General features: G+C 34.3%; 1 protein-coding gene across 15 annotated transcripts in view; it reads left to right on the top strand.

Moving 5' to 3' along the window:
* Window positions 1-1210: 1210 nt before the first annotated feature.
* The window catches only part of LOC143240193 (uncharacterized), a 53294-nt gene continuing 37752 nt past the window's right edge, over window positions 1211-16752 (top strand). For 3 of the 15 annotated variants that reach the window (XM_076482261.1, XM_076482263.1, XM_076482264.1), the window contains exon 1: window positions 1211-1347. In XM_076482261.1, coding sequence (XP_076338376.1) covers window positions 1274-1347 — 74 coding nt within the window. In that variant the 5' untranslated portion in view covers window positions 1211-1273. The other 12 variants (XR_013021628.1, XR_013021633.1, XR_013021629.1 and 9 more) reach the window with 7 other exon arrangements.

Raw genomic sequence — 16752 nt, 5'->3', positions numbered from 1 at the left:
CATTGTAAATCAGTAGACTTACCGCTGTAAGTATGTATCATACTTCAGGTTATTTCACACTTCTATTTAAAAACATCGAAACATAATATGGAGGAGGAAATGTTGGCTTAAATTTTATATAAACATTTCTTAAACACTTTGAAATATTAACGTCAGTCCGTATCTTTAATTGCTATAGGAGACAACGTAATAAAGCAGTTTAACTTCCATTTGATCATACCTTTAACACAATCCCTATATTCCGATTACAGCAACTATCAAAATCATGTTTCTCATCTAAATACAGTTGCCTGCTATTAGCATTCTGTGCACTTCAATATGAATGTTTGGGTGCACACGTTATTATGGTATTGAGAACATATTGTGACTATTTAAGAGCAGCTAGGTACGTCAGCTGCTGACATAGTTTTAACACCAGTGTCACTATATGTGTCAGCTGCCGACATTATTTAAAAATCCGTGTCACTGCATGTGTCAGCTGCTGACATTGTTTTAACACCAGCGTCACTATATGAAAAATCTTAACACTTATTTGGTATAAATGTTCTTAATTGAGGTAAACGTTTTTAAAAGCACATCTTACGTGTGTCAACCTCTGATACCTTGATAATCAGGTTTAAAAAAATATTCTAGGTATTTTTGCATTTTCGTAGGTTTTGTATATACAGTTTTTGTAATGTGTAATTTTGATATTGCTAACACTGTAGTTAGAAGTTGGTTTTCTTTGTTATGTTGATAACCTTGCTCGAGTTTACTAAACTCTGATTCGTCGTGTTGTAGTGACGTAAAAATCAAAAGAAAACGAGAAATACGTCTCAGAACAAATCAGGAATATGTGTGTTTGAAGTATTTGAGAAAGTAACGTAAATTCAACAACTATTATTGGTCGAAAAATCATCGAATTATTTAATAACGATACTGGATATATTTTGCATTACTATTATGTAATCCAATGAGGAGTAACCCTAAAGAGTGCACTTATAATGTACTATTAGACGCACACTTACATTTACCGCTTCTAGACAGTTTTTCTGTAAGCTTCCAATCTTCACCCAGACTGCAGAGGATAGGAATTGTTTGCTACCCTGAAAACGACCTTGAAACTGTCCTACTTTATAAAGTGGCGGGAAAAAAGTTGAACGGGAAGACCCCACGGCCAAACCAACGGCTTTTAAGTTTTTATTTTTTTTACCTTCTCGAAATTTGATCTTTATGATTTACCCAAGTGAACGTTCATAACGATTTCAGAAGTTGAATTTTATGTAATGGCGGGATGGGCGCGCGCTTTCTTATTTGTTCCAAACACTTCCGTGGAAGTTCGCTTCAGAGTATGTTCTTTCCTAATTCGTAAGTTTGTTTGAATTATGCAAGGTTTTTATTTAGTTTTTGAATTTTGATAATTGTAGTAGTTCAGATATTTTCCGAATTCCACACTCAAGCCCATCGTATAAAGGAAGAGGGGGGAAAAACCTACGCAGGAAAGCACCAGTCTCGACAGACTTCGCGGAAAGTTGGAGTCTCGGTGTTTCTTCATACGAAATAGTTCCACCCTACTGGCTGCGATCTTACTGGAGCTGGCGCCTTGAATGGTAGTCGAGTCCGGCGGGAAATGTGGTTGGTCGCGGTTTCCGTGAAATATCAGTTTTATAGATGGTATGTTTGCGTAACCATATGTAACACTTTGCTGTTATATTACTCAAAGACTATAATGCTGTTTTAGTTAAATATTCTTTCTTATCACCTAGAACTTCTATTTATAACGGTGTACTTAAAATAAGATTTTACACTCTGTCTGAGAAGCCTGGTATATCATTTACGATGTGGCTGTTGTCTCATGTTTAGCGGCGTCAATGGAAAGAGACGTGGCTGTAATCGACGATATGTAATTGATATTAGTTAATAAATTTCATAAACACGAGTACTTAAACGTCGAGGAAAACATTTTCCTTTTAAAAGTATTAAATATACCCTGGAAACATCAGAGTTGAAACATGCGACAGTAATTATTACAATACTCACTAGACGACGCTGTAAGTCTGCTCAAGCAATTTTGGCACGTAGCCAAAAGTGCTTCTATCATTGGTCGTGAGTACAGAGTGCAAGTGAGATTTCCAATGTGGAGGAAAGCTGCTCAGATTTCTGTTTCTAAGTTCAAAGGAAAATTGGACAGTATTTGGCTGTTACCCAAAGAAGTGAAGCGTCCTGCCAAAGCCAAACAGTGATGTATGAAGTGACAGAGAAGATGTGAAGACATTACAGTTTTGGAGCGCGCGCTCATGAGTTGATGGAAGAACATGACCTTGGTCCGCTTGCTGTGCATAGGCTCTGTAGAATTGTGAGTATACCGCCATTGCTTGTGTATCCTTTTCCCCTGCGCCTTCGCTTCGTTCGCCAACGCGCGCTTTCTCCCCTCTTAACCACCCCTGATATTCCAACACCGAGGAGGCTGAGATTTGTGCTAAGTTATGGGACCATGCCGTGCATCAGAGCTGCGGTATGGTGTAAAGGAAATTAACATTTATTTTTTGAAATTGGAAATTTAAAACAAATTCAATTGGCTCTAAAGAACGTAATATTTAAAAATGATTAACAATTAGATTTAAATAGCAAACCGCAATAGGACTAATATTGTCATAATGTTTTTAATTTGCTTCGATTTTTTAAAATAAATTTTAATTATATTTCATATATAAAATGATTCATGACATTACAACTTAACTGCTTCATTGAAAAATGATTAAGTCATAAAAACATGCTGAAGCTTAACTGTTATTATGGTTCCGGCTGTACCTCTGGTCTTTAGTAAAGGCTGTAGAATGTAAATGTTACCTCACTAAACATGTTGCTGTGATGATTATTAAAGTTTAAAAAATAACTTTAAAAATCGGAATGATTTAGAAACTAGATGCAAGTGAGTTTTAGTCTCTTATTTTTCAAATTTCTTTACGAATATAGAATAGTATATCTTGTGAAAACCAGCAGCATTTGAGTTTTGGGGAATAAAATAATGACATGGCTCAGCTAGCATGTCAGTCTTCGGATTTCTGAAGCTAATGTTCACGTCCCGTTACCGAAAAAAAAAAAAAAGAATGCTCCGCACTTTGAAGTCGTCAATAAGTTATGTATGAAGGTGACAATCGAATCCTACAGTTTGGTCATACAAGGGTAACCTAAGAGATTTGCGATGAGTGTTGTTGATTTCTTTCTTTTTAGCCTATAAGTTAAAAATTAGGAACACCTATTGCAGGTATCCCTTGAGTAGCTTTGCTCGAATATCCGAAAAACAAAGAAACTATAGTTTACAAGAAACGAGTATCGGGATAAATTACTCAGCTTTGAAAAATATTCGAGTGAAATATAAGCGGGTGTAAGTAAACCACAATGTATAATCTTAAAACAGTGCAATCACAAACCTTTAGGAGCATATGTTCTGTCACCAATGTTCTGTCGTGAAATAATGGACAAAAATGCTACACACGAATGTTTTACTTATTAAAAAATGAACTTTAAGTTCGATATAAAAATACTTTCACGGTAAATTGATTGGTGAGGATATTTAACAGGTTTGTTTGTAAATGAAGCACAAAGTCTTTCAACATGGGTTTCGAAACCCGGTTATTATCAGCGTGAGTCCACATACATTCTGTTGTGCCACTGTGGGACTATTTAAATATGAGAATCTAAGATTCGTATATTTGTGTACATACACACATCTTTATTTAAAATTATCGCTTAATGTTAACTTTCCAATTATTTCGTGTTTTTATGTCATTCTTCGAGAGATTAAAACTAGACATGACATTATCAATGCTTTAGTTTTAACGTGCATGTAATGACATTAAATATTCGACTTTGGAAATACATTCGAGTCTTTCTAACATTTGTTAAGGGTATTCTGATATTTTTGTTTTAATTGCATTTAAGCTTGATCTTGTCATAATCAGGCAGATGTCGTTAGTAAATGTGTTTTAGCTAGTGAAGAACAGCTTGCTTCAGTATCTCTACAATATATGACAACAGACTAAACATTCAATCTTTCAAACCATTCAACGAGAACCGCACTTTGTGAAACTTGCAGTTGTCGAGTATACACTTATATTTGAATTGTAACCCACCCAGCTTATACATCTAGAGAAAAAACGTAACAACAACAACAACAAACGGTTTGATAAATTATTTGGAGACGCCCTTACTGAATGGTAAATCTGTTAATTTTTTACTTTATAGGGTTAAAGATTAACCTATCATAAAATATTTAACTGAAAGTAAGAAAATGATCAAACATGTTGGAAACTTGAATTTCTTCCCTTGTCTTTTAAAATTCTACATAATTAATTAATAGAATTTAAGGTTAAAAAAGCTAATTAAATAGTTAATATGTTTTAAGCCAAATACCCTCAAACAGAGAACGTACTTAACTGACTTTAATCTTGTATTGCGTTGTAAAGAAAACGATAGAATTTGAGAGTTAAGTTTGCGTTACGCAAGTTAATATTGAGGTTTTAGGACGCAATGTGCAAAATGCTTCTCAAAGTTGCGTTTTTATGTGATCGGAAGCAATGGCGCAACTTTGTTTTCAAAACTGGGAGAAAGTTTATCAAGTGCGGGAAGACATGTTTCCTGTGCAAGTTATGCAATGGCTTAGATGATGAAGATAGATAAATACTAATAAATTATTGATATTAGCATGATACATGTAATACATTCCGATTTAATGTTCTAAACTGAAAAATTGGAATGTTACGTCCAAGTATATGCTACGTGTGTTGCCCAACATGGCCAAGTGTTTAGGGCGCTCGACTTGCGATCTGAGGGTTGCGGATTGGAATTCCCGTCATATCAAACATGCTTGCCCTTTCAGCCGTGAGGAGGTAATGATGTCATGGTCAATCGCACTATTCGTTGGTAAAAGAGTAGCCCAAGAGGTGGTGGTGGGTGGTGATAACTAGCTGCCTTCTCTCTAGTCTTACACTGCTAAATTAGGGACGGCTAGCACAGATAGCCCTCAAGTAGCTTTGTGCGAAATTCAAAAAACAAACATAAGACCAGCCAAAGGCACCAGGAGGATATAGATGGGCCGTTCGTGGATATAAGACTGAGTGATCGATTCTATAGGTATCGATGAGTCGTTCAGATTGTAGATAAGCCACAGAGTTATATTTATATTTATAACTCTATGAGATAAGTTTAACTGAAGTAGAAAAATAGTTAGCGCTAAACTTGAGAATCCAAATTATATTTTCGTAAGAGTTTGCCTGATTTATTACTTATTTACTAAGAAATATGTCAATATAATTTAATCCATTATTTATTTTATTCCTCACTCATAACAACATATTTAATTACGTTGTTTATAAAAAAAAAACGGATGTTAACAATGTGTTTGCTTAGGGACGGCTAGCGCAGATAGCCCTCGTGTAGCTTTGCGCGAAATTTAGAACAAACAAACAAATCATTGTTTGTTTGTTTTGGAATTTCGCATAAAGCTACTCGAGGGCTATCTGTGCTAGCCGTCCCTAATTTAGCAGTGTAAGACTAGAGGGAAGGCAGCTAGTCATCACCACCCACCGCCAACTCTTGGGCTACTCTTTTACCAACGAATAGTGGGATTGACCGTCACATTATAACACCCCCACAGCTGGGAGGGCGAGCATGTTTAGCGCGACGCGGGCGCGAACCCGCGACCCTCGGATTACGAGTCGCACGCCTTATGCGCTTGGCCATGCCGGGCCGCACAAACAAATCAATGCGTGTATGATAATGAAAACGCTGCCTTGTAGTTTGTAGCAAGTAAAGAAATCGTATTTGTTTCTTGTGACGTATTATACTTTATTTTTCAAGTCAAGCACAAAGCTACACAGTGGGCTATCTGTGCTCTTCTCACCACGGGTATTGGAACCCGGTTTCTAGCGCTCTTAAGTTCTTAGATGTTCCGCTGTGCCACTGCGGAGGCGACATATTTTGTTAATGTAATTATAACGCATTATACGTTTATATGATGTGAATATTAAAATACCAATGTGGTTAAAGAGCAAACTAACAATCAAAGCTGTCGTTTCTGTTGTACTTGTTTTTTTTGTTGGTTGTGCAATTCACTGTAGCGGAGCATGTGCACTTAGGAAAGGTCTTCACTGTTTGTCTTGTCATTAGCTGATTTCTTAGTATGACAAAACCAGATTGAACTGCATCTTCGTTGTTGAGGGTTGAATTGAACCACCAAATCTTAGGACATAAGCTTTGTCTACAGTGATAAGGGTCGGACGCTAAGCCATGTACAACACAAAATAACGGTCATTATTACATAGCCACGCTTTTTGTTATTCCCAGTAAGCCCATTATAAATTATTTATATATGCATTAAGTTGCATGGATGTATTGACTTCGGAAGTATGTTAGAGTTAAAAATATATACTCATTCTGAATATGTTTGTCCAAAACATACACAGGAAAAACGTTAAACGTTATTTGTCTTATATGATGATCTTCGATGGCTTAGTGGTGAGTCCAAGAACTTATAACGCTAACATTCGAGCTTCGATGCCCGCGGTGGGTACAATACAGATATACTGTTGTGCAGATTTGCGCTTAAGTACTAAGTATTACGTGACATTTTGCTCGTATCCATCCGCATTTAAACATCTGACATTTCTTTCTTTAAGTGTTTCAGCTTGTTGTAATTAAATGGAAATCTTAAATTTGACTGTTTTGAATATATATGTACTGAAGTTAAAGACTAAAAGCTATATGCAAATAAAAAACATAGAAACCTACGATAATTTTATGTGGGTCAGTAAGTGTGTAAGTATATTAACTACTGAGCATGTGTTGAGTGGCGGTTCGTAAGAAAATAATAACATAATGCGTAGCGAAATTATTAGTGAAGCAGATTTTTCACGACAACGGGATGAAAATTTTCGAACATCCTGGAAGATAAGTATTACTAGGTAATATTGTATATAATTTGCCTCAAGTCCTTTATTTCTAAAGAAGAGTCTAAAGAACTTTAACATACTTAAGTGTGTGTCCTAAACAAAGTAACTGGAGCCACAAGCTTCTCTGGTGTAAATTCGAAAGTTCTGGCTTCCACTCAGTGTGCTCGTAGTTGTTTTTTTACATGTTGTTTCACTCCAACACTTTTACGTTGAGTACGTAAACTAGTGAGGAATAGAAGTTACCAAGTCGTTCCTTCCGTTTTCTAACGAAATCGGTTAATTAATCACTTGCTATGGTTGGGTTGTTTTCCGATGTAAGTGTTGCAGTTTTGCAAAGTGGTGGTTTCGTTCATTATTTGAAACACCCCATTTTTAAAAGATGTTTATCTCTCTTCCTCCTGAAATAATTTATTCTTTGTAAACATAAGAATAAATCAAGAGGAAACCACGATGTACCCAGTAAATCCTGCCTGCAGGTAGAGCTGGGCCGTAAGCAACAAAACAGAAGCCTATCTTTCGTCTTGGCCTAGGTCGTTATGGAATACTTTCCAGTCATGGTTTAATTAAGCGTATACATACAACAGAAAAAAATTACACTGTACTCTTCAACAGAGAAGCGGTAAATCATCTATAACTTTCTCGTTTTGCGTATTAAGTTCTTACAAAATTCGTAATTTCTCTAATTGACCATAGAACCCATATTATATTACCGTCGACAATTTACAAATATATTATTCTTTAATGCACAATATTATCCTGTTTAATAATTTTAACTCCTGTAATAATTCGAACTTATTATAGGCCTGTGTTTAAAAAATAATTAAATTCGAACTATAAATTTCTTTTATACTCATCTGCTATTCTCTATTCTTATCCCAGAAGAGCTGTTCTTATTTGATAAGACCCAGTCTGTAACGTAATATACTGACATAGGTCCAGTCGCGTAATGTCGCACGCTAATAATTAATTCCATAAACTTTATATTAGATGAAAAACAAAAGAAAAACACAGTTATGCAATTAAAAGGAAAATAAAGATTATTATACTCTACGGAGATAATAGATAGAGGAAGTGAGTCTCAAGTTAAAGTAACTGGAATAAAATATACATCGAAGAAAATGACCTAGTCATCATAGCAGACGTGTGAGTGTTTGTAACAAATTTTCCTGTAAAATATATGCTGGATAATCACCCGTGTCTTCAAATTCCTTGAGAAAATTAAATTTGTTATAAATGTATTTTTCATTGTTGTTCTAATGACCAGTTTCGTCCTCACCATGTTATACTAACACTGCATAAACTGGGAACATCTAGCTACTCAGTGGCTCAGCGATAATTATGATGTCTTATAATACTAAAAAGACCCAGCATGGCCCGGTGTTTGGAGCGCTTGACTCGTAATCCGAGTGTCGCGGGTTCGAATCCTTGACACCAAAACATGCTCTCTCTTTCAGCCGTGGGGCGTCAATCCTATTATTCGTTGATAAAAGAGTAGCCCAAGAGTTGGCGGTGGGTAATGATGACTAGCTACCTTCCTTCCAGTTATACACTGATAAATTAAGGCTAGAGCTGATAACTCTCGTGTAACTTTGCACGAAAGTTCAAAACAAACAAACAAACAAATAGCGCTAAAACTTGGGTTTCGACACCCGCTGTTGGCACATCATAGGTAGCCCATTGAGTATATTTAGGTAAACAACAAACAGAAAGAACATTCATTATTTTCTTGGCTGGTTAGTTTGAAATCCTAAGCTGAGCGACATATTTTTTGAGACCAAATAAAGGTTAAGATTAGTTTAAAACTATAATAACGGTCAACTAAAATAATACGATCGTACTTTATGTATATTTGCGATTGTATAGGTAGCGTAACCTGTTAGAAAGGTGGGTGAATCTAGATGACTGTAGAGGTTGGTATTGATTCCTTTTTTTGCTAACCCTAAGTGGAATCGCCAACTGGAACGTTATTTTTTGTTTTATAAATGCTTTTTGATTATCTTAACACTACACTCAAAAATGCCCTTCTCGGCCTAGTAATCATCTGTATACTGATGAACGATGAACAATACAATCAAGAATTGACGAAATGGTTAATTGTTCGTCATTAGACTAAATTTACACTTCATGAATCAGTGAATGTTTTCTCTTACAAATACTGTTTCTGTTAACAGTTAAGACCCGTAAAAGCTCTGTTATATAAGATTCAAAAACGCTCATACTTGACAACTCTTCTTCCAGAGGTGCCCCCCCCAGTGACACAGCAGTTTGTCTACAAACTTACAATGCTAGAAACTAGGTTTCGATACCCGTGTTGGGCAGAGCACAGACAGCCCATTGTGTAGCTCTGTGCTTAACTTTAAACAAAGAAATCTTCCCGAGGTAAGATATATTCTGTGAAATTTTTATTTTAACACGTGTACGGTTTTTGACTCTTAAGAGACCCCATTTCTTCATGTCTTGGTTGTATTTTTAAAACTTTAACTCTTTTCATTTTTCACTGTTATTATAAATATATTTACATAAACTTTTTTGAGATGATTACGTGTAAAGGAAGTTAACAGCGCTTGAATGTATGTAAATGTTACCCATGGAACTTGTGGTTCATCTGTACTAAAGTATTAAACAATATATGGATTATTCATTGACGCGTTCTTTAAAGTGATAATAAGGCATGGTTGGTAGACGTGTTTCGTGGTCTTGACATGTGCAGGCGTGAGTTTCTCTTCACTGACAGGTGTGTAATAGTGAGCCCAGCTCATAAATGAATTCTGCTAACAGGTTTAGTGGTAGTGGTGTTTCGGTGCAGCCCATAATTTACTTCTGCTGACAGAAGTAATACTAATAGCGAAGTCGATGCAGTCTCTAACAACTTCTGACAGGAGTAATACTAATAGCGAAGTCGATGCAGTCTCCAACAACTTCTGACAGAAGTAATACTAATAGTGAAGTCGATGCAGTCTCCAACAACTTCTGACAGAAATAATACTAATAGTGAAGTCGATGCAGTCTCTAACAACTTCTGACAGGAGTAATATTAATAGTGAAGTCGATGCAGTCTCTAACAACTTCTGACAGAAGTAATACTAATAGTGAAGTCGATGCAGTCTAACAACTTCTGGTGATAGGAATAACAGTCAGGACAGCTTCTGGCTTATGTTAACGGGGATAATAGGATGGATCCCCTAACTTACTTTAGTTAACAGGTATGGTAGTTGTTGTAGATGTAGTTCGTAAGTGATTTCTGTTAACATGGATATTAGCAGTCAGTACAGCCTCTGACAGGCTTTTGTTAACGTAAATAGTAATCCCATCTTCTCGTGTTTTGATTCATCACATACAATGTATTCGAATATTTCCATTCAACTGTTTTGAAGGTAAAACAATTTCAGCAGTATTTATGTTATTTTTCATAGAATACGAATCGTATAGAAACTACTGCATGTTACTAAATAAAGCATAATATATCTAACATAACTATTTAGATTTCCTGAGATTACGTTAGGCGCATAGATCACGTTTTTCCTTGCAGAGTTTTTCACATAACATTAATAACATTATATTTTACCTCCATGTAGGAGTGTAGCTGTTGTTTGTTCTTCAATATATTACACATCAAAATATTTCGTATTTCAAATTAATATATATTCAGATTCAGTATATACTGCTCTGAATAATAAATATAACTTGCTGATCGCTAGGAAATACAAAGGGACAAAAAACATTAAGTTTGTTTGTCATTATCGTATCATGTCCATCAAAGAAATGATACAGCTACGGTAGGGAGCCCATTACCATTATATACTGGTAACGGGACATACTTTAACTATGTGTCGCTGGTAGACAGAAGCGAAATGTCTGAGCTTGACAAAATAGTGGCTGTCCGTCTGTTCTGGGTGAGTTAAGTAAACTCTAGTAATTACCACACCACGGGTTATATACCAAATCTGTGTGTTTGTTGAGTAAGTTCTCGTACGTAGTGTTCCATTGCACATATACCACATTATTTACCGATCCACTGGTTATATACCAAATTCTGGGTGAATTAGGTAAGCTCTAATAAGTATCGTCCCACTAGTTTCATATCACATTCTAGGTGAATTAAGTAAACTTAATAATTACCGTTCCATTAAGTTATGTATTGCACCCTAGGTGTGTTATGTAAGCTCCACTGGTTACATACAACTTTTTTGTGATTTAGGTAAGTTCTAGTAATTATTGCTCCACTGGTTTTATATCACATTCTACAGGAGCTGTAACCTATCCACTGATTATATGCTACACTTTAAGTGAATTAAGTAAGCTGTAATAATTACCAAACCACTGTTTATATACCACATTCCTTATAAATGTGACCTAATCAGACTAGTAGGTAGGTTATTGAAAAATTGAACCTTTAATGAAACCTTTGGTCATGTTCTTGGCTTAATCGTTAAAACATATCACTATTTATCAGATATGTTTTATGGATGGATTATTCAAAAATGAACTATGTGAAAAATATTTGTGCCAGAAGTGTATTTTTAAACAATGTTTTGAATCATATGTTCCTGCCGTTCACGGCGAAAGTGGTTAACTTGTAAAATAAGGTTAAGCGTTGAGTTAACACAAGAAGTCGTATTAGACGATAACATAATTTATCTAATGTATAATTCGAAAGCCCCTTAAGTCGCAGTTGGTAAGAAACAAACAGTAGTATATGTTTCAAGACAACTTTAAGCACAGGATAGTCACCTATTAGTGATATCAAACAAACGTACAGTAACGAAGCAACTTAAGAACGTTTGTTTAATGTGATTGTTAACATTAACAGAGATAAGTTGTCACGTGTGGATATCATAGTTGAGACAAACTAACTATGGGGAATTATCGCAACTTGGTGGGTAATCTAAGTACTTGTAATGTAGCTTGAGCTATAATTCATAGTTTTTTGTTCACTCGAAATACGAAACTAAGCTTGTTTTGTTTTTAATTTTGTACAAAGCTACACGAGGGCTAGCCGTCCCTAATTTAGCAGTGTTAGACTAAAGGGAAGGCAAATAGTTCATCACTACCCACCACCAAAACTTGGACTACTCTTTTACCAACAAATAGTGGGATTGGACGTCACGTTATAACTGCCACACGGCTGAAAGGACGAGCATGTGTGGTGGGACGTGGATTCGAATCTGCGACCCTCAGATTACGACTTGAGCCCCCTAACCACCTGGCCATGTCGAGCTGCTGAACTAAGTACGTTACAAATACTTTATGACCATTCACAAAAATTATATAGGTGTAAAAACAATGATGTTTTAGGTCATGTCTTTTTTGTGTGTGAAAACGTTCTAATGTTTTTAGTGTGACACCAACCTAATGTACCTGTAAATAGGAATTATGTACATACATATATAAAGTGTCGCCTTTTCAAATACTGTAGTAAACTTCCTGAAGAAGAGTTATGTCTATATAATTGTCGATAGATGGTGCTGGATCGGTAATGCGAAAGCAAAACAAAAAAATTGTAATTATTATGTTGTACACCTTATTAACACAAAACTTGAAGAGTCTGTGCTTAATATTTGACGCTACTTCTATCTCGTGCCATTGAATTCTAAAATACCATAATACAGTATTTGTCTCGCTAGTATATTACATAATGACTTGTATGTACAAAGTTTTCTTCATTCGAAACTATGTTCAGCAGCAGAAAAAAATAGAATAAAAACGTTTTTTTTAAAGGTGTTGTTTTAGTTCCTCACAGGAAGTGTGCATAAAATAAATCAAAATAAGCTTCGACCGTTTACATACACGTCTTTGTGTGTATAACAGTTTTCAATACACTTGGTTTCCAAAATCTTTTCTGCATTCTCTATTTGTAAATATAAAAGTAAAATATTGCGGTAGCCCTAGGAGGAACTGAGAAGACTATTAATTTGATGTGGTTAATCTCCTCTTGAAACCATGACGATTATTTAGCTTTAAATATATATAGTATTAAACAACATCAATATTTTAATTAGCTTCACTAACTATTGCCTGGGGTTTATTTATATTGTACATAGTAATGTTTGATTTTACTTTTTACCAAATTAATTATTTATACATGGAGTTAGTTATTTTCATTGTAAAAACATAACTCGGTACTTGCTATCGTCTTCACGTAGAGTTTGAGTTTTATATACATAACAGTCGATTACAATTTTTAAATTAATGAAAATATAGACAGTTGGGTCATTCTGGTAACATCAAGAATATGTGATATATATCCAGACATACAGTAAATAGCATCCCTCACATATAATATTCAATAAAAAAAATATTTATATATGTGTTGAAACATTTACATTTAAATAATTTAAGAGCACGAATATGTACACTTTCGAAATTATAAAGATTACGTTATTTGGTCGAGATAAGAGCAAAGGTCGAAATTTGTAAAACAAAAATTGGAAAGTCGTACAACATTATGAATATGCGCTGGACTTTAATCTTTTTGTTAAAGCTCAAGTTAAAACCAGTTCAAAATGTAAATTATATTGATTTATGTTAAGATATTATTCCAAAAGCCCCTCTTCAAAGTAAGAAATGAAAATGGCGGTTTAAGAAAAGTGTTAGGTGAAAAAAAACAAAGTTTTCTGCGGTAGCAACTGCATTAAAATGGTGAAATAAAACTTTCTATGTCTAGCTGTTATTTGTTTGTTTTAGAGCAACGCCACAGCAAGCTAGCTGTCTGCTGTGTTCACCGCAAGAAAGCTAACCCTAGATCTTAGTGTTGAAAACCCGTAATTAACACCTGTCTCACTGGGCTACATTTTTTTATTAAAAATAACACTAAACCAGTTTCACACTCCAGCGACTTGATGCAACATTGATAGTATGTCAAATTTTAATGTAATTTGGTTTTGAAAGCTTTACTCCTTGCTTCAATATCTGTGTGGTAACTAAAAAAATATATTGGATATATGTGGACAGCACAACTCTTATTTATAGAAGTTTGTGTAGCTTGCGATTTGTAGAAATGCTCCTGACTTCTCTTTACTAAAAATAAAAGTACTTATCTTACATCTCTACTTTTTGTTACAGATTTATTAACATTTATTAAAGTCAATTTATATTGTATTTATAGTGTTTGTTATAAGTTCACTATTCTTTGTATCTATACTGTTTGCAATAATTATTTACTATACATTTGTTACATATCCACTGTTTTTTTCAGTTATACTCCCTGCTACAGTCCAACTGATTTTAAGTGTACCATTTACTACAGGTTCATCAGATTTAAAGACTGGCATTCATTTTAATAGAAAGATAAACTGGAAACAGTTGTATATATGGCAGATATTAATTAGACTTTGTAATCTTTAATTTATTTTTTGTCTTTTATTTTGTAATATCACACTAACATCTGTTGCATAGTAAACAGTAAGGTTTTATTTATCTTGAAGTTTTTGCTACACAAGCATGATTAGTATTTTACCATATTTAGGCAAATAAAACATGTTGACTGGATCTTCATTGAGAGTTACCTTACTGAACCTTATCCAGAAGATGTTTAAATTAGCAAATGTTTGAAAACTTTATATAAAATGAAACGACAGTTTCAATCCAAAAAAGTTTTTGTTCTTTTATTTGTTATTATTCTGGCAAGGGTTTCCTCAACTCTCTTTTACTATTAACTGTATTTTTATTTTGCATAAGTAATCATCTTTTAACATCAATAGTGTAATGAATTTTTTATTAGGGAAAAAACACTACTTGAAATATATTTTAGGGTTTTTTTACAATTCTAAAACTTTTTAAGTAATTACAAGTTCATGTAATATTTTCAACAGTTTCAGTAATCATGTGTTTTCAAATACAAATTGCAAGTTGGGAGGATACACCAGATCTAACTAGCCACAAAATGCAACACATGATCACTTCAAGATTAACATGAAAACAAAAGTGATTATTTTAAAATACTAGATGCAACTGTTTATTGACAATATCAATAAGTTCATTAGATTTTAGTCCTAGCACAACTTACATTTTAAGGAAATATAATAGCTAGCTACTTGACAGTTGTAAATAAAACATTCTTTTTCACAATTAGTCATCCACAAATGTGGCAGTAATCTCTCCAAACTTTATGAAACTAACTCACCCAGCATGGCCAGGTGGTTAAGGCACTCAACTCATAATCTTAGGGTTGCAGGTTTGAATTCTAGTCGCACCAAACATGCTTGCCCTTTCAGCCATGGTGGTGTTATAATGTGACAGTCAATCTTACTATTTGTTGGTAAAAGAGTAGTTCAAGAGTTGGTGGTGGGTGGTGATGACTAGCTGCCTTCCCTGTAGTCTTACACTGCTAAATTAGGGGCAGCTAGCCCTTGTGTAGCTTTGCATGAAATTAAAAAAAAAACCTAACAAGAAACTAACTAGAAAGTCATGTAATTACTTCAGAAGTTCCATGCAAGTGTCTTTCTTTATGCTTATTAATTGTACATATGATCCTTGCAGGAGTACTATGAAGCAAAACTTTCAAGTCCATCACAGATAAAACATTAGTTTTCAAGAATAATAAAGAAAATGTTCATGAAATGATGGCACCTTGAAGCACCATAGACATCTGGAAAGAAGTTCAGCAACTATCAGCTTTATGCACCACCTACTGTTTATTTCAATATTTTCATCTCAATGTGTTAACAGGAATTTAAAAGCAGTAATAGCTACATTTTATTCAAAAATGTTTGTGGTGTTTCAAGATGCCACAGTTTATTTTCGTATGAAAATGTTCAGAAAAAATTCCTTGCCAGATAAGAGCAGAGGTGTGGCTAGTTGCTAGCACATGGGGCCTGTGCCTAAATTTTATTTGATAGTGTCTTGAATCTCCAGTTGGTGGCTTAAAAATTCAAAATAGAAAAGTAATGTCTTTGGAGAATAGTCATAAAATATCATCTTAACTAACCAAACAAGCACTGGCTATAGTAGTTGTAGTTTGATCATTGCTAGAAATCAAAAATAATTTTATTAATTACATTTTCTCAGATAAGTGGACTTATTATTATGTTGCAGATTAAACCTTCAAACCTGTGCAGAAGTTAAGTGATATTTTGTAAAAGTATGCATGTTTCAACTGTAAAGAAAAAGTTTATTAAAAGTTTTGATCAGTTGAAAATTATTAGTAATACACTTTTAATTTAAGTTTTTATTTCAGGTTGCCTTTAAATGTGGTGGACACAGCTTACTTTAGGGGAATTTATGGAAAGTTTAATAATAAGGTTTGAATTTTGGTTTTTATTTTTATTTTAAAGGTTAGTTTATTGGATGGGATGGTCTAGATGGATGAACACATTTCCTTTTGTTGTTACCTGCCTTAGATTTTTTTATTAACTTGTGTGTACTGTACCCTTGGAACTTAAGTACATTTAGCAGTTTGTGCTTTCTGTTTTAGGGGAGATCAGAATAGATTTCCTTGTTGCAGTTGAAAGATGATGATCACTGGACAAAACTGTGAATATTTTAAGCACCGAAGTTTTTTTTTTTTTTATAATTTCAGTTGAAGTTACATAAAGATTTTTTGTTTTGTAATAATGTATTTTATAATTTTTAATTTAAGATATTCTGTTTTATCAGTTTTTCTTTTTCATGCTGGAAAGAAACTATTATATTTGTTACAATACTGCTGGGCACCATTCTGAATGGTTTCAGAAGGTGTGTCTAACCCATGTAGTAAACGTTTGTAGAGGATTTTTTAGGGGAGGTTATGATCCATTGTAATTTCTCTGCAGGATTATTTGGAGAGATTGTCATCCATTGTGATTTCAGTAGAGAATAATCTAGGGGATGTTGTGATCCACTG

Source organism: Tachypleus tridentatus, chromosome 13, assembly GCF_004210375.1.
Source record: "Tachypleus tridentatus isolate NWPU-2018 chromosome 13, ASM421037v1, whole genome shotgun sequence".
In the NCBI taxonomy this organism is placed as follows: Eukaryota; Metazoa; Arthropoda; class Merostomata; order Xiphosura; family Limulidae; genus Tachypleus; species Tachypleus tridentatus.
The sequence above is the reverse complement of the archived record's forward strand: the minus strand, read 5'-3'. Positions and strand labels throughout refer to the sequence as shown.